General features: G+C 41.6%; 1 protein-coding gene across 1 annotated transcript in view; it reads left to right on the plus strand.

Annotated features, from left to right (window-relative positions):
* Dpp8 (dipeptidyl-peptidase 8) overlaps window positions 1-25,490 on the plus strand; it is an 80,242-nt gene that overhangs the window by 48,305 nt on the left and 6,447 nt on the right. Inside the window, exons 8-16 of the mRNA XM_013009910.1 lie at window positions 741-841; window positions 2,839-3,016; window positions 3,906-4,065; window positions 10,182-10,261; window positions 15,249-15,401; window positions 16,339-16,492; window positions 18,593-18,738; window positions 22,194-22,340; window positions 24,414-24,566. Coding sequence (XP_012865364.1) covers window positions 741-841; window positions 2,839-3,016; window positions 3,906-4,065; window positions 10,182-10,261; window positions 15,249-15,401; window positions 16,339-16,492; window positions 18,593-18,738; window positions 22,194-22,340; window positions 24,414-24,566 — 1,272 coding nt within the window. The remainder of the gene's footprint in view (window positions 1-740; window positions 842-2,838; window positions 3,017-3,905; window positions 4,066-10,181; window positions 10,262-15,248; window positions 15,402-16,338; window positions 16,493-18,592; window positions 18,739-22,193; window positions 22,341-24,413; window positions 24,567-25,490) is intronic.

Below are 25,490 nucleotides of genomic sequence, written 5' to 3' on the forward strand. Positions count from 1 at the left end.
CGCCACTTCCAGCTTTTTTCTTTTTGCTTATGTGGTGCTGAGGAATCGAACCCAGGGCCTCATGCATGCAAGGCAAGCATTCTACCACTGAGCCAACTTCCCAGCCCTTCACCCTTTTTGGGGAGGGGGGTATGGGGCTTGAACTTGGGGCCTAGGTGCTGTCCCTGAGCTCTTCCAAGGCAGGTGCTCTACCACCTGCACAGCACCACTTCTGATTTTCTGGTGGTTAATTGGAGATAAGAGTCTCATGGACTTTCCTGCCCAGCCTGGCAGTAGCTAGGACTACAGGCGTGAGCCACCACCACCTGGCTACCCATTTTCTTTTAAGTTGGTACTAGAGCTTGAACTCAGGGCCTGGGTATCGTCCCTTAACTTTTTTGTCTAAGACTGATTGGTCTACCACATGAACCATACCTCCATTTGCAGCTTTTTGGTGAATAATTGAAGATAAGTGTCTCAGAGACTTTCCTGCCTAGGCTGGTTTCTAACTGTGATCCTCAAATCTCAGTGTGGACCACCAGTGCCTGATCAGTGTGCTAATTCTATAGTAGAATTTTCTTAGGCAAAAGAAGCCCCAATCAAGGTAACTCATGGTTTCCTTCTGGTTTAACTTTGTATTTGTTCACTTTTAAATACGTAAGTCTGAAAAAAGTATTGTGCTGTCACGGATGATAGAAGTAAACTAGTGAGCTAATTATTTTTTTCAACCTCTATGACAAGATCCTTTTTTCTCTTCATAGATTATAGACATCATAGATAAAGAACTAATTCAACCTTTTGAGATTCTGTTTGAAGGAGTGGAATATATTGCCAGAGCTGGATGGACTCCAGAGGGAAAATAGTGCGTATGTTAAATTATTACTTCTTATAACAACTTTGTATTCCAGGTCTTTAGAAATGTCCATGTTTTTGGATTTGCAGTACAGTGGTAGCTAAACTACATTCACATGTAAATGTGCAGCACAGTTGTTTCTGCTTTGGGGATTTTTCCTGAACTGAGTTGTACTAAGATTGTAATATTGGGCTGAGAAGGGGTGGCTCAGTGGTAGCGTGCTTGCCTTGTATGTATGAGGCCCTGGGTTAGATTCCTCAGTGCCACATAAGCAGAAAAAGCAGGAAGTGGCACTGTGGCTGAAGTGCTCAGGGGAAGGACCCAGGCCCAGAGTTCAGGCCACACGACTAACAAAAACAAAAAAAAAAAAGATTGTCTTATAAACATAAATCTATTGTGTTTAATTAGGACTCACAATGATATTTGTGGTTAAGTTCTATGACTAAAGGTTCACACATAAATGTAATTGTTTTTGTTTATGTGGTACCAAGGGCCTCATGCATGCTAAGCATTCCACCACTAAGCCACATTCCCAGCCCTTAAATGTAGTATAACTGAGGTAGAAATACTTGTAGAATCCTTATTCAAAGATTAATACATGCAGTTTCAGTGTCTGTGAAATGACTTGCTTCCTCAGCTGGCTGTCTACCTTTTTGTGTGTGTGTGTGCGCTGGTCCTGTGGCTTGAACTCAGAGCTTAGGCACTGCCCTGAACTTTCATGCTCAAGACTAGCACTCTACCACTTGAGCCACAGATACACATTTTTTGGTGGTTAATTGGACATAAAGTCAAGTGACTATGCTTCCAAGGCTGGCTTTAAATCTCAGTCCCCTCAGATCTCAGCCTTCTGAGTAGCTAGGATTACCTGTGTGAGCCACTAGCACCCAGCTAATGTTTTTGTTTTGGGGGTTTGTAGGTTTTTTTGGCTTTTGCTCAATTCTAACGCTTTACTACTTGAGCCACAGCTCTACTTCTGACTATTTATTGGAGATGAGTGTCTCATGGACATCACTGCCCCTGCTGGCTTTGATAGTGATCCTCAGATCTCAGCCTCCTGAGTAGCAAGGATTACAGGTGTGAACCACTGGCGACTGGCTTAAGTGATAGAGCACTGGATTTGAGCAAAAAGCTCAGGGACAGCATCCTGGCCCAGAGTTCAAAAACAGTTATAGCTTTCTACTTTAATGATATCTACATTTTAAATCGTTTAAATAGGGATACAGGTGGACCCATTGCAACAATGAGATGTACAAGTCGTTATGTTGAAAACGAACTTTACAACTTTGTTGGGGTGGGGAGGATAGGAAGGGATGGGAAGGGGAAACAAAGGAGGAGGCTACAATGCTTGATAAGAAGTGTACTCAGTATCTTGCCCATATAATTGTAACCCCTCTGTACAATATTTTCACAATAAAAAAAAGAAAAAAATAGTATCTACATTTTAAAATAGAAACACTATGTGAAGTTCTGTAGTTAACTGCCACTTGTAATTTAAACTGCACCTTTTTGACAAATTGTGTTTGTTTGTTTGTTTTGGGGGGGGGACCTTGAACTTAAGGCCTGAACACTGTCCCTGAGCTTTTTGTTCTTTCCTGAGCTCTTTGTTGTTGTTGGTGGTGGTGGTAGTGGTGGTGCTTCTTATGGGGCTTGAACTGTGGGCCTGGGAGCTGAGCTGTCCCTGAGCTCTTCAGCTCAAGGCTAGCTCTCAATCACCTTGAGCCACAGCTTCACTTCCAGTTTTTGAGTTGATAATTTTTTTGAGTTGATAAAGAGTCTCACAGGAACCTTTTGCTGCCTTTGAACCACGACCGTCAGATCTCAGCCTCTTGGATTACAGGCATGAGCTACCAGCACTCAGCTCCAAGTATTTTTAATTGGCTGTTTGTAATAGTTTAGTAACAGCTAATATAAGTATATAAGTAATTGATAGGTGCCAAAGTAGAAAATAAAGGATTATCCATTTTCTGAGAGCTTTCTTCTGGTATTTCTCTTTATATGTTAAATAGTGCCTGGTCCATCCTACTAGATCGTTCCCAAACTCGCCTACAGATAGTGTTGATCTCCCCTGAGTTATTTATCCCAGTAGAAGATGATGCCATGGGAAGACAGAGACTCATTGAGTCAGTGCCTGACTCTGTGACGCCACTGATTATTTATGAAGAAACAACAGACATATGGATCAATGTATGTATGCATTTTTAGTTTCCTGTGCTTTGCTAAAGATGTTCTCGGGATGATAAGACAAATGTTTAGATTTTTTTTTTATTAAGTTCAAAGGAGTTGTGAATTTTGTTTCCTTAGTTTTAACATTGGAATTTTAAAATTGGAAAGATTGTTCCAACTTGATGCCAAAGAGTAATACCTCACTGGAAAAGCAGATTTGTTCCTAAGCTAGTCGGGTAGTGAACATACAGCCTCTTGCTTCTGAGAATTGGGTCTGGGGGGGTAGAGTACAAGCCAATCAGAAAAAGCAAGTATCAGATAGTGAGTTCATGCCCCAGTCTTGGACCCCCCCAAAAAAAATTTAGTCATTTTCATTTGGCAGACTGAACCAAAATGCACCCATTTTAAGTTTCATTTTTAATTTTCCATTCTAGCATGAAAACTTAAAACGAGGTACAAATGAAGCCAGTTTACTTTCTAACTGAATGTAGGCTTCTTAGATTCACCTAAAACAGATGAACATCTGTTTTCCCTCAGCTGTTAGAATATTTCTCTTTGAAAAATAGAAGTAAAAAATGCTTTTCATTGTTTAGTAATAAGATTTATATATTAAACTTTGTTCCATGTTGCAAAGATTGTAGAGATGATGAGTAAGAAAAAAACTTTTGGTCATATTTTCCTTTTGCATTTGGAAACATTTATCTTTCAATGGATAAGATTTGATTAAAGTAAAATAAATATAAAAGGCCCAGGCCAAACCTATTATTGTAAGTATTATACTCTTATACCACTGACAGTTACTTACATTTCAAAGTACAGTTAGCAGTTATTTTTTGTTTGTAGGTTAATTGTATTATTTCTGTAGCATTTTCATTAAAATGTGTAGTAAATGAAGCTGTTCATTTTACAGATTCACGACATCTTTCATGTTTTCCCCCAAACTCACGAGGATGAAATTGAGTTTATTTTTGCCTCTGAATGCAAAACAGGTTTCCGTCACTTGTACAAAATCACATCCATTTTAAAGGAGAGCAGATATAAACGGTCCAGTGGTGGGCTGCCTGCCCCAAGTAAGAATCCTTTTTTAATTTTTTTAAAATAAAAAACTCTTGGGTACAGTTGGTTGGGAGGGAAAGGAAAATATAATGCCTCTATTGCATTCCTTGTAAGCTTTACAACTTGCTTTATCAACCTTAATATATATGTTAAAATATAAACATATGCACATATAAAACCACCAAGCAAAGTTCTTGATGGATGTATAATAAGTTATTAATAGTAGATTTGAGAACTGGGCACTGGTGACTCAAACTTGTAATCCTAGCTACTTAGGAGGCTGAGATCTGAGGACCATGGTTCAAAACCAGTCCAGGCAGGGAAGTCTGTGAGACTCCTATCTCCAATAAACCACCAGAAAACCGGAAGTGGCTCTGTAGCTCAAGTGGTAAAGTGCTCATCTTGAGCTGTAGAGCTCAGGTCAGCCCCCAGGCCCAGAGTTCAAGCCCCACGACTGACAAAAATAAAAAATAAAAAAAAAAAGCCAGGCGCCAGTGGCTCATGCCTTGTAATCCTAGCTACTCAGGAGGCTGAGATCTGAGGATTTCAGTTCAGAGCCAGCCCAGCAGGTAAGTCCATGAAACTCTTTATCCCCAATAAACCACCAGAAAACTGGAAGTGGTACTGTAGCTCAAATGGTAGAGCACTTGCCCTGAGCTGAAGAGCTGAGGGACATCGCTCTACCACTTGAGCCACAGCGCCACTTCCGGCTTTTTTTCTTTTTGCTTATGTGGTACTGAGGAATCGAACCCAGGGCTTCAGGCATGCAAGGCAAGCGCTCTACCACTGAGCCACCTTCCCAGCCCCTTTCCCAGATCTTTTAAAGCTGAGTTACAGCTGGACACCTATGGCTTATACCTAATAATCCTAGCTATTCATGAGGCTGAGATCTGAAGATCTGACACCAGCCCAGACAGGAAAGTTCATTAAACTTATCTACAGTTAGCCACAAAAAGGTCAGAAGTAGAGTTGTGGCTCAAGTGATAGAGCATTAGCTTTGAGCAAAAAAGTTCAGGGACAGCATCCTGGCCCTGAGTTCAAAAAAAGTTATGGTTTTCTACTTTAATAATACCTACATTTTAGAATAGAAATACTTCATGAGAAGTTCTGCAGTTAACTGCCACTTGTAATTTAAACTGAACATAGCCTTTTTTAGAAATTGTGGTGAAACACACACACACATAAAATAAAATTATTCTCTTTTTGTTGGTCATGGGGCTTGAACTCTGGGCCTGAACACTATCCCTGAGCTCTTCAGCTCAAGGCAAGTGCTCCGTTTTTCTGGTGGTTAATTGGAGATAAAAGTCTTATGGACTTTTTGCTTGGGCTGGCTTCAAACCCTATCTCATAATCTCAGCCTCCTGAATGGTTAGGATTACAAGTGTGAGCCACCAGTGCCTGACTAAAATTCTTTTTATGACTATTATTTTAGGGTATCGTTTGGTATACATAGTGACATTAATATTTTTGTGTGGCCATCACCACCATCCATCTCTCAATATTTTCAATCTTCCAGAAGTGAAATTTCTAAATAGTAACTCCTCATCTCCTGGCAAGTTCTTTCTGTCTCTAGTTTTAACTACTTAGGATACCTCATTTAATGGGGTAACATATCTTCTGTAACATATCTTCAAAATTCATCTATTTGTAGCATTTGTCTGAACTATCTCTCTCTCTTTCTCTCTCTCTCTCTTTTTCTCTCCCCCCCTCTCCCTGAGTTTTTAATGTTCAAGGCTAGCACTCTACCACATGAGCCACTGCTCTACTTCTAGCATTCTATAGTTAATTTCAGACTTTCCTGTCTGCCTGGGCTGGCTTTCAACTGTGATGCTCAGATCTCAGCCTCCTGAGTAGCCAGGATTACAAGCATGTGCCACCGGCACCCAACTCCCCCTTTTTTCAAGAAAAAAAATCTAATCTTATTGTTATTATTAAGATGCTGTACACAGGTTATCTTTTTTTTGGGGGGGTGGTCATGGGGCTTGAACTCTGGGCCTGGTGCTGTCCCTCAGCTCTTCAGCTCAAGGCTAGTGTTCAAGCCACAGTGCCACTTCAGTTTTCTGATGTTTTATTGGAGATAAGCGTCTCACGGACTTTCCTACCTGGGCTGGCTTTGAGAGGTGATCCTCATATCTCAGCCTTCTGAATTCTAGCTAGAATTACAGGCGTAAGCCACCAGCGCCTAGCTTCAGGATATTTATTTATTTATCTATTTATTATTGTCGGTCGTGGGGCTTGAACCCTAAGCCTGGACTGTCCCTGAGCTCTTCAGTTCAAGGCTAGCACTCTACCACTTGAACCACAGCACCACTTCCGGCTTTTTCTGCTTATGTGGTGTTGAGACTCAAACCCAGGGCCTCATGCATACAAGGCAAGCACCCTACCACTGAGCCACCTTCCCAGCCCGTGGGTTATCATTTTATAAGTCAGGTAATAAGTACATTTCTTTTTTTTGGACATTGTCACCCCTTCTGAATTCTCTTATTATTATTATATTTATGTGTTGAATTCTCTTTATAAGGCTGGTTAATATTCCATTGTATATATGTACCATGTTTTCTTCAATATTTATCAGGGAACACTTGGGTTGCTGCTACCTTTTAGCTGTTGTAAACAATGTTGCTATGAGCATGGCTGTATAAATACCCATTTCTGTCCAGACTTTCAGTTCTGTTGGTATATTCCCAGAAGTGGAATTTCCACATCATATGGTAATTCTGTGTTTTAACTTTTTGAGGAGCTGTCACACTGTTTTACATAGTAATTATACCATTATACACCAGTGGTAATGGTTACACCACTGTACCTTCCCATCAGCGGTGTCCTGCTTGTGCAAGCGGTGTACAAACGGTGTTTATATAGTATTTTATTTCATTTCATTTTAATACTGCAGTTGAACTCAGGGTGTAGGGTTTATGAGTAGCACTACACTGCTTGAAACAACCTCAGTCCTTTTTACTTTAGGTTTTTTTTTGTTTTTGGTAGTGGTGTTTTTTGTGCTGGTTCTGGGGCTTGAACTTAGGGCCTGAGTGCTGACCCTAAAGTTTTTTGCTCAAGGGTGGTACTCTACCACCTGAGCCACAGCTCCAGTTCCAGCTTTTTGATGGTTAATTAGAGTTAAGAGTCTCATAGACTTTACTTCCATGGGCTGGCTTTGAACCATGATCTTCAGATCTCAGCCTCCTGTACAGCTGGGATTACAGATAAGCCAACAGTATCTGGCTGGCTTTAGTTATTTTTCATGTAGGATCTCTTTTTTTTTTTTTGCTAGGGGTAGGCCTCAGATCTTGATCCTACTAACTTATGGTCTTCTGTGTAGTTGGGACCATAGGCACAAGCAAGCTACCATACTCAGTTTATTGATTGACATGGGGTTCTAGCTTTTTTTTGTTGCTAGCCTCAAACTGTGAGCTTCCTAATCTCCATCTCCCAAGTAGCTAGGATTACAGAGGTGAGCCACCATGCCTAGCCTTACTTTTTTGTTTTTTGAGATAGTATCTCACTATACAGTCCAAGCCAACCTCAAACTCTCTGTGTAACCCAGGTTGATCTTGAACTTGCAGTCAGTCCTCTTGTCTCAGCCTCCCAAGGGCTGGGATTCCAATGTGTACCACTCTATCCAGCTCAATAATACTTATATTCTCAATAATACTTGTTACTTCTGTTTTTTTACTAATATTTATCCTAATATTGTTTTCTTTAATGATTATTGTTGTGCTTATTGGCCATTTGTATATCTTTTTTGGGGGGTGGTCATGGGGCTTGATCTGGGCACTGTCTTTGAGCTCAAGGCTAGTGCTCTACCACCTTGAGTCATAGTGCCACTTCCAGTTTTCTGGTGGTTAATTGGAGATAAGAATCTTATGGACTTTCCTGCACAGGCTGGTTTAAAACCACAATATTCAGATTTGTGTATCTTCTTTTTTTTTTTTTTTTTGGTTGGTCCTTGGTCATGGGGCTTGAAATCTGGGCCTGAGCTCTTCAGCTCAAGGTGAGCATTCTACCACTTGAGCCACAGCACCACTTCCCATTTTCTGGTGGCTAATTGGAGATAAAAGCCTCATGGACTTTCCTGCCCGGGCTGGCTTTGAACTGCAATCCTCAGATCTCAGCCTCCTGAGCAGCTAGGATTACAGGTGTGAGCCTCCAACACCAGCTTCTATATCTTTTTTAGAGAATTGTTTGTTCTAGTTCTTTTCCTACTTATTAATTGCATTTTTTTATTGCTACTTATATTTGGGAAGCAGTGGAATTACTTTTTGGGGGGGAGGGGACAGTCCTGGGGCTTGAACTTAGAGCATAGGCGCTGCCCCTGAGCTTCTTTGGCTCAAGGCTAGCACTCTGCCACTTGAGCCACAGCGCTACTTCCAGCTTTTTCTGTTTTTATGGTACTGAGGGATCAAGCCCAAGGCTTCATGCATTCTAGGCAAGCACTCTACCACTAAGCCACATTCCCAGCCCTAAGTTACATCTTAAGACTAACAAGTAAATACTATCTGGGTCTTTCCTTAGTGTAAATGTTTTCCAGTAGACAAGATCTTGTACATCCAAGATGGGGAATTTCTTTCCTTAGAGCCTTAGATTAGCCCTGAGTTTGAAATTTCTCTTTCATGTTCCTCTGTTGTCAGAAATTATGTTCACTTAAGGAATTTCAGCAAGTTTAATGATAAAACTTGATTGAAGAACCATATAATAATAATGTAAAATGGTAATTTAAAATTCTATATCCAAAGGCTGGGAATGTGGCTTAGTGTTAGAGTGCTTGCCTAGCATGCATGAAACCCTGGGTTTGATTCCTCAGTACCACATATACAGAAAAAGCCGGAAGTGGCATGTGGCTCAAGTAGTAGAGTGCCAGACTTTTTTTTCTTTTTGGTTGATGTTGGGGCTTGAACTCTGGGCTTGGGTGCTGTTCCTGCTCTCTTCAGCTCAAGGCGAGCACAGCGCCACTTCTGGTTTTCTATTGGTTTATTGGAGATAAGAGTCTCAGGGACTTTCCTGCCCAGGCTGGCTTTGAACTGTGCTCTTCAGATCTCAGCCTCCTGAGTAGCTAGGATTACAGGTATGAGGCACATGCACCTGGATCTTTTTTCTTTTGTATTTGTGTGTGTGTGTGTGTGTGTGTGTGTCCATTTTACATCCCTTCTGCTGCCTCCTTTTATCTTCCTTAAGTAGATATAATGGAAACTGGTAATATATACTTGTTATCATAAATGTATTAAACAATGCTTTATTTTCAATCCATATAGTTTAAATTACTAAGTTTAATTTTTGCATCTTCAGCTTTATTACAACCCTTACTGCCACACATTTAACCAGCTAGGGAAAATTTTTTTATTTCACTTCCTCAAAACAGAATCTTGACTGACAGGGCATGTTGGCATTTAATTTAGTAAAACTTACTTAGCTTCCTTTTTTGACAAATGAAGACCAATTGTGTTCATTGTTTTTTTTTTTTCTTCTTTGGTTTTTAAATAGATTGTTGTATCTCTAGAAAAAATGCCTGTCATCTCTGTAAAGCCTCTTTGTCTACCCAAAGATTAAAAATGCAGATTCTGGGCTAGGAATGTGACTTAGTGGTAGAGTGCTTGCCTAGCATGCACAAAGCCCTGGGTTAGATTCTGAAGTACCATATAAACAGAAAAAGCCAGAAGTAGCTCTGTGGCTCAAGAGTTAGAGTGCTAGCCTTGAGCAAAAGAAGCTCAGAGACAGCATCCAGGCCCTGAATTTGAGCCTCAGGACTGGCCAAAAAAAAAAAATTTTTTTTTAATGCAGGTTCTTTTGAGATTTTTTTTCCTCACTTGCTGTTTTCACATCTTCTGTGTAGGTCCTTCTATCATTCTGAACACTGAATACTTGGATTTTTTTTTTCCACTCTAGCCTTTTTTATCAGAGTTAATTGACATAACATTAAATGAGCCATTTCTTTAAACAGTGCCATGACATGTAGGACTTTACAATGTCATATACCACTAACATTTGTTTAGTTCCAAATCATTTTCATTTTCCTAAATATAACTTTGATATTTTTTAAAAATAGCATTTTGGAGAAGACAGAAAACTATTCTACATTGTTTCATTTGCTTCTAGTTGGCATAAAGTACTGAACTGTAATTGTATTTATCTTTAGGTGATTTCAAGTGTCCAATCAAAGAGGAAATAGCGATTACCAGTGGTGAATGGGAAGTTCTTGGTCGGCATGGATCTAATGTATGTCCTTTTATTCTACTGATACGTTTGGTCAAGAAAAGAGTTTAAAATATACTAGTTGCTGGTGGCTCATACCTGTAATCCTAATAGGAGGCTAGAATAGGAGGGTTGCACTTTGAGGCCAGCCAGGGCAAAACTGAGGACACTCTTCTCAGGAGGGAGGGAATGGGAGAGAATGAGGGAACAGATGACACTACCTGTAAAGGTACCCCCACTGTGTATCACCTCTAAAACAACAATAAAATAGAAAGAAAAAAAAAAGACCCCCTTCTCAACCAGTAGTTGGGCACAATGGTGTGTACCTGTCATCTCAGCTAATGGGAGGCTGAATCAAGAGTATCACAGCTTCAGGCCAGTCCAGGCAGAAAAGTCTGTGAAGCTTTTTCAGTGAAAGAACCTGAGCTTGATCGTGCCCACCTGACACCCTAGCTTTAACAGGAATCAAATAATAGGAATATCATAGTCCAGGTATAGGGCTGGGATGTAGCTCAGTGGCAAAGTGCTTGCCTAGTAAGTGTAATGTCCTGGGTTTGATCCCCAGTACCCAAAAAAGAAAAGACCAAAAAAAAAAAAAAATACAGTTGCTTATTGGGAGTATTGTTAAGGTGTTACACCACCTGCCTTAAAAACATAAAGCCTTGAGTTCAAACCCTAATACTACAAATAATTAATAATCATAGTAATATTTTAAGGGGCTGGGATGTAGCTTAGTGGCAAAGTGCTTGCCTAGCAAGTGCAATGTCCTGGGTTTGATCCACAATACTAAAAAAGAAATGACTAAAACCAAAAGCCAGGCACCAATGGCTCATGCCTGTAATCCTAGCTACTCGGGAGGCTGAGATCTGAGGATCGCAGTTCAAAGCCAGGAAAGTCCGTGAAATTCTTATCTCCAGTAAACCACCAGAAAACCAGAAGTGGTGCTATAGCTGAAGTGGTAGAGTACTCACCTTGAGCTGAAGAGCTGAGGGACAACGCTCAGGCCCAGAGTTCAAGCCCCACAACCAATCAAAAAAAAAGTGATTTGCATTAATACACAGCTTAGATAAAAGGTAGGGGAAAGGAAATGCGCTGATTTTGCTTTCTGCAAGTAGATTTCTTTTTTTTTTTTCTTTTTTTGGTCAGTCGTGGGGCTTGAACTCAGGGCTTGGGCGATGTCTTTGGGCTCTTTAGCTCAAGGCGAACACTCTACCGCTTGAGCCACAGCACCACTTCCAGTCGAGTGGTTTATTGGAGATAAGAATCTCACAGATTGGGGGCTGGGAAGGTGGCTCAGTGGCAGAGCACTTGCCTTGCATGCATGAGGCCCTGGGTTCGATTCCTCAGCACCACATAAACAAAAAGAAAAAAAGCCGGAAGTGGTGCTGTGGCTCAAGTGGTAGAGTGGTAGCCTCGAGCTGAAAAGCTGAGGGACAGAGCCCAGGCCCAGAGTTCAGGCCCCACAACCGGACCCAAAAAAAAAAAAAAAAATCTCACAGATTTTCCTGTCCGGGCTGGCTTCGAACCGTGATCCTCAGATCTCAGCCTCCTGAGTAGCTAGGATTACAGGTGTGACCCACTGGGCACCGGCTATTGCAAGTAGATTTCTGTAACAAATCTTTTGAGGGTTTTTTGTTTGTTTGTTTTTAGTGGTCTTGGGGCTTGAACTCAGGGCCTGTGCCCTGTCCTGAGCATTTCTACTTAAGGGTATCACTGTACCACTTTGAGCCACAGTTCCACTTCTGTGATTGATTGGAGATAAGAGTCACTCAGAAAAAAAAAAAAAAGAGTCACTCAGACTTTTTCTGCCTGGGCTAGCTTCAAATTGCAATCTTCAGATCTCAGCCTACTGAGTAGCTAGGATGCATGTTTCTTTTATTGCTTTTCCTAGTATCTTTTGCTTGACTTTGAATTAGGCAGTCCATTTCACCAGATCTCTTAAATTAAAACTCCACCTTTTCTATACATGGAGAAAGGATGTTAAATTATATATTTCATATTCCACCAGGATCTAATAAAGTCCTAAATAGAATTTCAAGTTGATAGAGACTGAGTATACTGGTTATTTCAGAAATCATTTATTTTGGGTTGTAAAATCTTTAGACTATCTTAGGTAACTTTCAAAATCTAGTTCCAGTGAGAGACTCACCTGACCTTTTGTTTGTATGTCCCAATATATTTATTTTTCTGTTTAGGAACTTTGAATGTTAGTCCTACCATAGGGGGAAAAAAAAGTCTTATTCAGGAATTCTAGTTTCTGCTAACAAGAATTTGCATTATTTTAAGTATCATACAATATGATGGTAAGAGGGTAATGCTGAGCAAACCCCAGGTAAGAAATAAAATCCTATCTCAAAAATAATCTGTGCAAAAAACCTACTAGTATGGCTCAGTGGTAGAATACCTACCTAGCAAGCAGAGACCTTCAGCCTTATTTGGCCAGTAGTTTACCACTATACACATCAGTTCTCCTATGACATGTTTGTGTATGGCATGTGTTTGCTCTCTCCTTCCCTATAGTCTTACTTGTTTGTTTTGTCTTTAAGTTACCTTTTCTTCTTTGCTTTTCCAAATGGCCTTGATCTCACACAAAGATTTTTTTATCCCCCAACAGTACTGGGAATTGAACTCAGCCTCAAATTATTCATTATTTAGAATTTCTAATGGCAAGCTGGGTGTTGGTGGCTCACACCTGTAATACTCAGGAAGTTGAGATCTGAGAATCACAGTTCGGGGCCATCCTGGTCAGAAAAGTCGATGAGACTCTTACCTCCAGGTATTCACCAAAACAGCCAGAAGCAGAGCTGTGGCTCAAGTGGTAAAGCATTAGCCTTGCACACAAAAAGCTCAGGAACAGTGCCCAGGCCCTGAGTTCAAGCCCAGGAACAGCACCAAAAAAATAAAAAGTCTATTAGCAATAACTGGATAAAACTTTGAGACTTCATCTCATGCCCCATGTTGAAAGGGAACCTCAGGGCTGGGATGTAGCTCAGTGGCAAAGCGCTTGCCTAGCAAGCGCAACGTCCTGGGTTCGATCCCCAGTACCAAAAAAGAAAAGACAAAAAAAATACAGTTAAAAAAAAGAAAGGGAACCTCATAGTGTGTCCTCAGCCTGCAGCAAAACATCCACATCCCTGTGGTCAAAAACTATAGTATGGGACTCAACTGTGTGTCCAATACACCCTCAAAGACAATCAACTCCTGTTGAACAGAAATTGTAAATGGGGCACAAGGAATTGACTAATTATTTCAGCTTTGAAAGGCCTGATCGCCAGCTGCTTCAAAACTACTATTTCATACCTGTGAAAAATCTTGAATTTTTTTTTTTTTGTTGGTCGTGGGGCTTAAAATCTGGGCCTGGGCTTGAGCGCTTCAGCTCAAGGGGCGCACTCTACCACTTGAGCCACAGTGCCACTTTTGGTATTCTGAGTGGTTTATTGGAGATAAGAGTCTCATAGACTTTTGTGCCCTGGCTGGCTTTGAACTGCAATCCTCAGAACTCAGCCTCCTGAGTAGCTAGGATTACAGACATGAGCCACCGGCGCCCGGCCTCTTGAATATTTTTGCAGAGCAACTCAAGCATCTAAAATATCTAACAATGTAGGTATCTAAGATGTTAGAGAGTTTTCCTTGAAAAAAGAAAACATTTAAAGAAGTTTAACTGAGTGGCTCCCACCTGCACCTATAACCCTAGTTACTCCTGAGGCTGAGATCTAAGGATTTTAGTTTGAAGCCCCCAAGTTGACTATCTCCAATTAACTACTAAAAAGCGAAAAGTGAACCAGGTGCTGGTGGCTCACGCCTGTAATCCTAACTACTCAGGAGGCTGAGGATCGTGGTTCAAAGCCAGCCCGGGCACGAAAGTCAGTGAGACTCTGATTTCCAATAAACCACCAGAAAACCAGAAGTGGTGTTGTGGCTCAAGTGGTAGAGTGCTAACCTTGAGCTGAAGAGCTGAGGGACAGCGCCCAGGCCCAGAGTTCAAGCTCCTCCATTGACCAAAAAAAAAAAAAAAAAGTGAAACGTGAGCTGTGCCTTGAATGGTAGAGTATTAGCCTTGAGCAAAAGAGCTCAAGGAAGTGTCCAGGCCCTGAGTTCAAGTCCCAGTTTCAGCACAAAAAACTAAAATAAAAATCTGTATAAATTACCTTCACTATATAAAAAGTTTTTTTTATTTTACTAAACTTTGAGTAAGCTACTGAAAAAGTTTTTTTTTTTTTTAAGGAAAAATAAAAGAACTATTACTGTCATTTGGGAGCAGAATTAAGTAAATTCAGTCCTGAGTTTCTGTGCAGTTTTTGGAGGTGCTGACTGATCTTATCCAGGGCTAAGGACACAGCCCAGTGCAGAGCATGTGCCTAATATGCATAAGACCCTGGGTTTGACTGCCCCACCCCCAAAAAAATCCCTTCTTAAGGAAATAAGTAGGGAGAGGTGGACTGGGCAGTACTGGGGCTTGAATTTAGGCCTTCATGCTCTTGCTTAGCCTTTTTGCTTATTAAGGCTCTTGCTCTACCACTTTTTGCTGGCTAGGTGGAGATACCAACCTTCCTCTCAGGGGCTGGGAATGTGGCTTAGTGGTAGAGTGTTTGCCCAGCATGCATGAAGCCCTGGGTTCGATTCTTCACTACAACATTAAAAAAAAAAAAAAACCTCCCTCTCAGATTTGTCTGCCCAGGTTTCAAATCTTGGCCCTCAGATCTCAACCATCTCACCTTGGATGACAGGTGTGAGCCACTGGCACACAGCTAATTCTTACCTTTTAAGGGAAGCACACTTTCTAACCAAAAAGTATATAACTCAGCTGTATTTTTCCTTCTAGACAGAATCTGTTGTTAACTCTAAGTCATAAACAAAACTAACTCTAGTTCATTAGCTTCAATAGCAAATAAAAATGAAAGATGCCCAAGTCAAAGGACTCTTGATGACAGAATTGGAGGTGGATTATTGAGTTTTTGCTCTTATCCATGTCTTACTAGTACTAATGGTGCTGTTGTTGTTATTTTGGCAGATCCAGGTTGATGAAGTCAGAAAGCTGGTGTATTTTGAAGGCACCAAAGATTCCCCTTTAGAGCATCACCTATACGTGGTCAGTTATGTAAATCCTGGAGAAGTGACGAGGCTGACTGACCGTGGCTTCTCCCACTCTTGCTGTATCAGTCAGGTATTAAGTCCCCGCTGGAAAAGGGTCTCCTGTCCAAAAAAACCCTCTAATCATGAAGTACTCTTTGTGAATGATGATGATGTGAAAGTTGGTCATGTTGGCCTGTAGAAAACATGCCAAAGGAAATCTTTGAAACACTTCACCTGGGGCTGGGAAGGTGGCTTAGTGGTAGAGTGCTTGTCTAGCATGCATGAAGCCCTGGGTTCAATTCCTCAGTACCACATAAACAGAAGAAGCCAGCAGTGATGCTGTAGCTCAAGTGGTAGAGGCTAGCCTTGAGCAAAATAAGCTCAGGAACAGTGCCCAGGCCCTGAATTCAAGCCCCAGAACTGAAAAAGGAAAAAAAAAAAAAGTCTGAAACACTTAACCTTTATTCAGCATTATATACTTGCATAAATAGTCAAACTCAGCTGGTGTCTAACTCAAGTCACTAATCCTAACTACTTCAAGGCTAATCCAAGCATAACAGTTCTTGAGAAGCCAGGCACTGGTGGCTCACGCCTGTAATCTTACTATTCAAGAGGCTTAGATCTGAAGATAACAGTTCAAAGCCAGCCCAGGCAGGAAAGTCTGTGAAACTTATCTCCAACTCTTATGGAGCTTGAACCATAACCAACAACAACAACAACAAAAAAAGTTGAGATTTTTACCTCAGCCAGTAGCTGGGCACATGGGCACAGTGACATGAGCCATCATCCCAGCAACAGAGAAGTACAAATAGGATCTCGGTCCAGGCCATTCTGGGCATAAAGCATGATGCTATCTTGACAATACTGTAAAAAGGGTCTGGCAGAATGGTGCAAGTGGTATAGAGTGCCTGCCTATTAAGCATGAGACCAAACATAGTTACACTTCTGCATTAGTACAGAGGTAACAGCAGGTTGCCTTGTTTTCACTTTTCCCTGCAGAAATACATAATTGTTTCTCCTTTCTCTAGCATTGTGACTTCTTCATAAGTAAATATAGTAACCAGAAGAATCCACACTGTGTGTCCCTTTACAAACTGATGAGTCCTGAGCAACTTGCAAATGACCCAAATGACCCAGCTTGCAAAACAAAGGAATTTTGGGCTACCATTTTGGATTCTGCAGGTAATCCTTTTCCTGGTCTGGATTTAAGTAAGATTAGAACACACTACCCTAAGCCTGTGGTACCTTATGTCCCCATCTCCAGGACAGTCTTCCCACCTCCCAGCCCTGCCCTGTTTCCAAGCAGCTGAGCTCCTAATTGGTCCTGCCACTCCTTTTGTGCCACCTATTGAATTTGAAAGCATTGTCTAGCAGCCTATGAAAGACCAGATCTGCAAAGCTTTGTGGAAAATAAGATTAAAACAATTTTCTCTGAACTGAACAGAGAGGCTGCAGCTTTAGGGGCAATATTACAAATATTTTAGTTTTTTTTTTCCTTTTGTTTTGTCGGCGTGGGGCTTGAACTCTGAGTCTGAGCACTGTCCCTGAGCTCTTCAGCTGAGGGCAAGTGCTCTACCACTTGAGCCACAGCACCATTTCCAGTTTTCTGGTGGTTAATTGGAGATAAGAATCTCACAGAAGCCGGGTGCTGGTGGCTCACACTGTAATCCTAGCTACTCAGGAGGCTGAGATCTGAGGATCGCGGTTTGAAGCCAGCCCAGGCAGGAAAGTCCGTGAAACTCTTATCTCCAATAAACCACTAGAAAATCAGAAGTGGTGCTGTGGCTCAAGTGGTAGAGCACTCACCCTGAGCTGAAGAGCACAGGGACAGCGCTCAAGCCCAGAGTTCAAATCCTACGACCAACAAAAAAAAAGTCTCACAGACTTTCCTGCGCAGGCTGGCTTTGAACCATGATCCTTAGATCTCAACTTCCTGAGTAGCTAGGATTACAGGCATAAGCCACCGGCACCAACAGATTTTTTACAGTTTTGAAGTACTTTCACTGACTGCTTACTCTTGTTGGAGTAAATAATACTATAAATTACCTTTTTTTTTTTTTTTTGGTCCAGTCATGGGGCCTGAACTCTGGGCCTGGGCGCTGTCCCTCAGTTCTTCAGCTCAAGGTAGCTCTCTACCACTTGAGCCACAGCACCACTTCCGGTTTTTTTCTTTTTGCTTATGTGGTGCTGAGGAATCGAACCCAAGGCCTCAGGCATGCAAGGCAAGCGCTCTACCACTGAGCCACCTTCCCAGCCCTACCTATTCTTTTTTAATGTTTGATTTCTTCAATATGAAGTATGGACCAATTTTAACCCAGTTTTAACAGATTTAGGGAAATCTGTTTTCTTGTGAAGTATTTTCAACTTATTTTTATCTGCTAAGGGATTCAAGTTAGTGCAGCCCATGTAAGTGGTAAACCTGTAAACCTAGATACTTAGGTGGCTAAGATCTGAGGATCAAGGTTTGAAGCCAGCCGAGTAGGAAAGCCTGTGAAACTCTTATGTCCAATTAAGTATCAAAAAAGCTAACAGTGGAGCTGTGACTAAAGTGGTAGAATTTCATCCTTAAGCACAAAAGCTCAGAGAAAAGGGCCCAGCCCTGAGTTCAAGCCCCAGGACCAGCACCCAAAAAAAATCAATCAATAAAAATGTATAACCAGAGGCTGTTCTAATGTCCATGAGCAGAATTTTCAGTGTTACCATGATCACAGCTGTGACCTTAATGCCATCCACTGCGCACATGCTGAGAAGAGACTGGTGCAGCCTTGCTGGACCAAAGACTTGTAGCTATTTCTTATTTGGCTTATTCCTTAATGATCAGAAACTAATGTGCACTAACAACTCAAACTAAGTATGTGTTCTTTATCCTCCTCCTGACTTTATTAAAATTCACAGTAGATAAATGAATGTTTGTTAGATTACTTTTTTTCTTTTTTGTCAGTCATGTGGCCTGAACTCTGGGCCTGAGCGCTGTCCCTCAGGCTCTTCAGCTCAAGGCTAGTACTCTACCACTTGAGCCACAGTGCTATTTCCGTCTTTTTCTGCTTATGTGGTGCCAAGGAATCAAACCCAGGGCCTCATGCATGCAAGGCAAATACTCTACCACTGAGCCACCTTCCCAGCCCTATTTTTTTCTCTAATATAAATATTCTTGGTTATCTCACCTGAAAAGGAAGGCCAGTTGTTTGTGTATGGAGGTCTGGGTTTTGATATTTCCTTCCTTGCTCTGTTTATAGAACTCCCATTCAACTCCTTTTCAGACTGTGTGTTACCTCCTTCTAGGTCCTCTTCCCGACTATACCCCTCCTGAGATTTTCTCTTTTGAAAGTACTACGGGATTCACATTGTATGGAATGCTCTACAAACCTCATGACCTACAACCTGGAAAGAAATACCCCACTGTAATATTCATATATGGCGGTCCCCAGGTAGGTGTAGAAATACATCCCAATGTACACACATGCATATATGTTTGGCTTATGTTGTTTCCAACTTTTGCGATCCAGTGTAGAGGTTCAGAAGGTATTTCAGTTTGTATGGCTAATTGGTAAATTGGTGTCAGTTTCTTACTTTCACAGTGAGGAGTGTAACTGTTGTGGGAATGGACTGTTAATGTTAGGAGGTAAATATGTTACTGTTTGTGTGGAGAAACTTGTTGGGAAATTAAATTAAATAATTAAATGTCTTGGCAAATAAAAAGAGTCAGATTTCAGAAAGGCTCAGTAGCCTAGTGAATTTCCCCTTTATTATAAGGCTACATCTCTCAAGCAAATTGGAATAGTTTTTAATCTGGAAAGACATTTTTATATAACTACAGGATTAAGTATTAGCATCTGGCTATTAACTGTGCCATTGGCACACGAAGTCAACTATTTTGGATAGATAAATTGCTTAGTTGATTTTTTTTGTTTATTTGGTTATTATTTTTTTTTTGTCAGTCATGGGGCTTGAACTCAGGGCCTGAGCCCTATCCCTGAGTGCTTTTGCTCAAGGTTAGTGCTCTACTACTTAGAACCACAGCTCATTTCTGGCTTTCGAGTGATTAATTGGAGGTAAGAGTCTCAAGGGAGCTAGGAATTGGTGACTCACACTTGTAATCCTAGCTACTCAGGAGGCTGAGATCTGAGGATCACAGTTCAAAGCCAGCTCAGGCAGGAAACTCCCTGAGACTCTTATCTACAATAAACCACCAAAAAACCAGAAGTGGCATTGTGACTCAAGTGGTAGAGTGCTAGCCTTGAGCTGAAGAGCTAAGGGACAGCACCCAGGCCCAGAGTTCAAGCCCCATGACCGACAAAAAAATAAGATAAAATAAAATCAAAGAAATTGAATTTAATACTTTTATAATTTTATAAGCCACTTCCGGCTTTTTTCCTTTTTGCTTATGTGGTGCTGAGGAATCGAACCCAGGCCTTGAGCATGCAAGGCAAGCACTCTACCATTGAGCCACCTTCCCAGCCCCTCCCTGAGACTCTTATCTCCAATAAACCACCAGAAAACCAGAAGTGGCAATGTGGCTCAAGTGGTAGAGCACTAGCCTTGAGCTGAAGAGCTTAGGGACAGCACCCAGACCCAGATTTCAAGCCCCAGGACCAAGGACCAACAAACAAAGAGTCTTAAGGGAATTTTTCTGCCCAGACTCACTTCAAACTGTGATCCTCAGATCTCAGCCTCCTGAATAGCTAGAATTACAGGCATGAGCCACCAGTGCCCTGCCTTAATCAGTTTTTTTAAACTTTTACTCTTGCCTTCTACTTGGTCTTCCATACCCCCCAAAAAATAAGTAAAATTTTAGCTAGGCACCAGTTGCTCAGTCCTGTCATCCTAGCTGCTCAGGATCTGAGATCTGAGGATTGCAGTTCAAAACCAGCCCAGGCAGGAAAGGCCTTGAAACTCTTATCTCCAATAAACCACCAGAAAACAGGAAGTGGTACTGTGGCTCTAGTGGTAGAATGTTAGCCTTCATCTGAAGAGCTGAGGGACAGCACTCAGGCCCAGAGTTCAAGCCCCATGACTGACAAAAAAATAAATAACTAAAAATTTAAAATAAGATGCTTGATGCTTAAGCCAGTCCACCTGTGTGTGGTTCATGCCTATGATCCTAGTTAGGAAGATTGAGGTTCAAAGATAACACAGGCAGACAAATCCAAGAGGTTCTTCTCTCCACTTAACCAGCAAAAAGCCAAAATGGATCTGTGGCTTAAGTGGTAGAGCACCAATCATGAGCAAAAAAAGCTGACCAAGAGCATAAACACTGGATTCCAAGCCCTAGTACCAACACTAAGTAAACTTTTACCCTTAATTATACATTTTCCATTGAGCCCTTAATTAACATAGAATATAATTAGTGTGTTGATAATGACACTCTTAGCCTCATTAATATCCCTTATAATTATACCAATATTGTCTGAAAATGTATACCTAGTTATACAAAAAACAACGTGCAAGTCAAATAATCACATAAGTGATCAAATCTCAAGGATGCTGGTCCTGCAATTAAGTTAAATCACTTAACTGTTATTAAGTGCTCTTACAGACAAAACATGATTTATATTTCTATTATAGTCACCTAGACAAATTATAAAAGTATTAAATTCAATTTCTTTGATTTTATTTTATATTATTTTTTTGTCGGTCATGGGGCTTGAACTCTGGGCCTGGGTGCTGTCCCTCAGCCCTTCAGCTCAAGGCGAGCGCTCTACCACTTGAGTCACAATGCCACTTCTGGTTTTTTGGTGGTTTGTTGTAGATAAGAGTCTCATGGAGCTTCCTGCCCAGGCTGGCTTTGAACCATCGTTCTCAGATCTCAGCCTCCTGAGTAGCTAGGATTACAGGCCTGAGCCACCAGCACCCTACTCTGAAAATTTTAAAATCAAGCCAGGCCCTGGTGGCTCACAGCTGTAATCCTAACTACTCAGGAGGCTGAGACCTGAGGATCATAGGTCAAGCTAGCCAGGCAGGAAAGACCATGAGACTTTTATCTCCACTTAACCACCAGAAAACCAGAAGTGGCGCTGTTGCTCCAAGTGGTAGAGCTCTAGCTTTGAACAAAAGAGCTCAAGGACAGCAACCAGGCCTAGAGTTCAAGCCCCAGGACTGACAAAAATAAATAAATAAAATAAAAGAGTGTTTGATTAGGCAATAATTTAGCCTTTACCTTATTTGTGATTGCTATAGCTACAAGGTATAATTTTACTGTCTTATTTAAATTTTATGAATTTGAATTTTTGGGGGGGGAAGAGGGGGGGAGTCCGGTCGTGGGTCCTGAACTCTGGGCCTAGGCACTGTCCCTCAGCTCTTCAGCTCAAGGCTAGCACTCTACCACTTGAGCCACTTCCGGTTTTTTTCTTTTTCTGCTTATGTGGTGCTGAGGAATCAAACCCAGGGCCTCATGCATGCAAGGCAAGCGCTCTACCACTGAGCCACCTTCCCAGCCCCTTGAATGTTTTTTTACACTAACTTTTCACGTAAAGTCCACTTCATGAAATTAAAAAAAAAAAGGTGTGTGTGTGTGTGTGTGTTTGTCTGTCTGTCTTGGGGCTTGAACTCTGGGCCTGGGCACTGTCCCTGCGCTCTTCAGCTCAAGGCAAGTGCTCTACCACTTGAGCCACAGCACTACTTCTGGCTTTCTAGTGGTTTATTGGAGATATGAGTCTCACGGACTTTTCTACCCAGGCCAGCTTTGAACCGTGATCCTCAAATCTCAGCCTCCTCACTAGCTAGGATTACAGGCATGTGCCACCGGCGCGCAGCTTAAAAGATAAATTTTAAAGGCAAATAATGTGAAAGCTTTAAGCTTTCTACTTCTTGCCAAGCCTTGCCTCTCTGTAGTTCATGGGCTGCTGTATAGTAAATGTCACTGAAAGTATGTTTTCTCCTTCAGGTGCAGCTGGTGAATAATCGGTTCAAAGGAGTCAAGTATTTCCGCTTGAATACACTCGCCTCTCTGGGTTATGTGGTTGTGGTGATAGACAACCGGGGATCCTGTCACCGAGGGCTTAAATTTGAAGGCGCCTTTAAATACAAAATGGTGTGTGAGCATAAGATCTTTGTCTCCTACAGACATTTATATTTCCTGGTGCATTGTTTAGTGTGAAATTCTGGAGAAAGGTGGGAGAGAGAGAAACTGAGAGAGGTGTGTGTGTGTGTGTGTATGTGTGTATGTGTATGTGCGTGTGCGTGTGTGTGTGTGTGTGTGTTAGGGAAGATGCTACTAGAAGAAGCACACTAAGCTAGCTCAGGCCTGACAGAACTTTGGGGAGCTGAGATCAAGCCACTTTTCAGAGCAGCACCCTCTGTGTGTCCACCTTAGGCAAATGGCAGCCCCATTTAGTTTTCAGCATCCCATAAGCTGTGAGCAATACGTAATGGAGGTTTGTTCTGTTCTCTGTGAAGAGGGAAACCTTCTGGTTAGCGCCTTCCTTGTGACAAGCCTCTTTCTCTCTGCAGGAAGCTTTAAATGCTACCTTTTAGAGATGCCCCATGTCCTTTCTGCTGCTTTGGGAAATGATGAGAATCTGATGTTCCTTTTGCACACAGTAAGGCAGTCACTGTGTTTGCCAGTGTATTGGACATGCTGAGTGAGACATGGGGCCAGTTCTTTGACCTTTTATTGTATTCTCATGTAAGTTTTTTGTTGTCGTTTTCATTTTTGTTTTTGGCTCAGTGAAGCAAGATTGTGTGCACTGGCAGGCCAAGTCACTAGACAGAGTGGTAGTGATAGCAAGCAGGGCATAATAGGGCCTGGAAAAAACGGTAGGCTCCATTTCTCAATGGAGTGTGTTGGGGAAATAGGAAGTTGAGGGCCTCAGGAATGATCCCTTCTGCTTTACTTCAGGAGACATGAAACGATCTTGTCTCTTAAGGGGGCTAAGTTCTTGTTTTTCTAAATAGGAAGGCTTGTTACAAGAAAGATGCTGAACTCTTGGCAGACAACAGAACAAATAGAAATGGGAGCTCAACAGTAAGGGAAAGTTTGTGGAGCAATAAGAAAGCTTGAGGACTAAATGGTAACTAAACTCCAGGACAGACTAGCAATAGAAACGGGCTTCTATCTTTAAACAGATTTTTTTTTGGGGGGGGGCGGGGCTAGGCTCTGACCCTGAGCCCTCTGTAGCTCTACCACTTGAGCCACAGCTCCACTTCCAGCTTTTTCTGTGTATGTGGTACTGAGGAATCAAATCCAGGGCTTCATGCATGCTAGGCAAGCACTCTACCACTAAACCACCTTCCCAGCCCCACCACCACTTTTTTTTTTTTTTAATAACTAATGAATTCTAATTTTAAGGTAGTGAATTCTAACCTGTTTGTGTTTTTACTTTCTCGTTTTGTTTTGTTTTGTTTTGTTTTGTTTTGGAGTTGGGGGTGGGATTGTTTGTTTTTGATTTTGTTTTTCTTTTGTGTATGGTCCTAGGGCTTGAACTCTAGGTCTGGTGCTGTCCTTGAGCTTTTTTTTTGGTCGGTCATGGGGCTTGAACTCTGGGCCTGGGCGCTGTCCCTCAGCTCTTCAGCTCAAGGCAAGCGCTCTACCACTTGAGCTACAGCGCCACTTCTGCTCTTCTGGTGGTTTATTGGAGATAGGAGTCTCACGGTCTCTCCTGCCCGGGTTGGCTTTGAACCGCGATCCTCAGATTTCAGCCTCCTGTGTAGCTAGAATTACAGGCATGAGCCACCAGCGCCTGGCAATCCTTGAGCTTTTTTGAGTCATGTCTACACTTTCAGCTTTTGGTGATTAATTGGAGTTAAGATTTTCCTGCTGGGCTAGTTTTGAACCATGATGCTCAGATCTCAGCCTCCTGAGTAGCTAGTGTGAGCCATAGGTGCCTGGCTTTGGGGTTTGTTTTTTTTTTTGTTTTTTTGAGACAGGGTCTTGCAATATTATATAGCCCAGGCTGGTTTCAACTGTGAGCCTTCTGCCTCCACCTCCTGAGAGCTGGGATTACAGGCATGTACCATCACATTTGGCTATGAATATAATCTGGGAAAAAAAAACCCTACAAGTATTTTAGTAAAAATATTTATATACTCTAAAGGCATTTTTATGGAACTTTTTAAGCATTAGAACCAGTAAAGTGTTCCTTTTTTTTTTTTTTTTTTTGGACAGGGTCAAATAGAAATCGACGATCAAGTGGAAGGACTCCAATATCTCGCCTCTCAATATGATTTCATTGACTTAGATCGCGTGGGCATCCATGGCTGGTCCTATGGAGGATACCTCTCCCTGATGGCATTAATGCAGAGGTCAGATATCTTCAGGGTACGTGACATCCTGTTGTACTCATTCTTGCAATAAGGACAAAATTTCCTGTAAGTTGTAGATATATAAAAATGCTTATTTTCTGACAGTTGACTGAGTTACTGATATTATAGAATGTTAGGGTTTGTATCTCGTGAATTTTGTGTGTGTGTGTGTGTGTATTTGGTAAGTAGTCGTTAGTAGAATGCACACATACATACTAGTTTGTAATTACTTATTTAATTATCAAACTACAAATTCTTTACCCTATACATCACTAATTATAATCATCACAGCCATGTTCTACAATGCTTGGCACAGAGTAGATGTAATAAATCTGTGTTAAATGTTGAATTGTTGAATGCTTACATGCTTATAATTTAACAAAGCCAGGTGGCAAGGTAAGTCTGTGAAACTCGTAACTCTAATTAGCCAGCAAAAAGCCAGAAATGGAACTGTGGCTTAAGTGGTAGTATTAGCCTTGAGCAAAAATAGCTTAGGAACAGCCCCGAACCCTGAGCTGAAGTCCCAGGACCAGCACCAAAAACAAAAGCTAAGGTAGGAGGATTGCAAGTTCCAGGCTAGCTTAGGCTATATATAGCTATATATAGCAAGATCCTATTTCAGTGAAACCACACACAAGGACTGGGAGCGGTGGTAGTTAGAGTGCTTGACTAGTATATGCAAGGCCCTGAGTTCAGTCCTCAGTTCTGAAAAAAAAGAATAAAAAACAGATAATAGGGTTTTTGTTCTTGTGTATATTCAGATGTATCTTTGTTTCATGTGTGTGTGTGTGTGAGAGAGAGAGAGAGAGTGTGTGTGTGTGTGTGTGTGTGTGTACTGGTCCTGGGCTTGAACTCAGGGCCTGGGCACTGTCCCTGAGCTTTAAGAGAGAGAGAGAAAGAGAGAGAGAGTGTGTGTGTGTGTGTGTGTGTGTGTGGTGTG

Source organism: Dipodomys ordii, unplaced genomic scaffold, assembly GCF_000151885.1.
Source record: "Dipodomys ordii isolate 6190 unplaced genomic scaffold, Dord_2.0 Scaffold11, whole genome shotgun sequence".
Lineage (NCBI taxonomy): Eukaryota > Metazoa > Chordata > Mammalia > Rodentia > Heteromyidae > Dipodomys > Dipodomys ordii.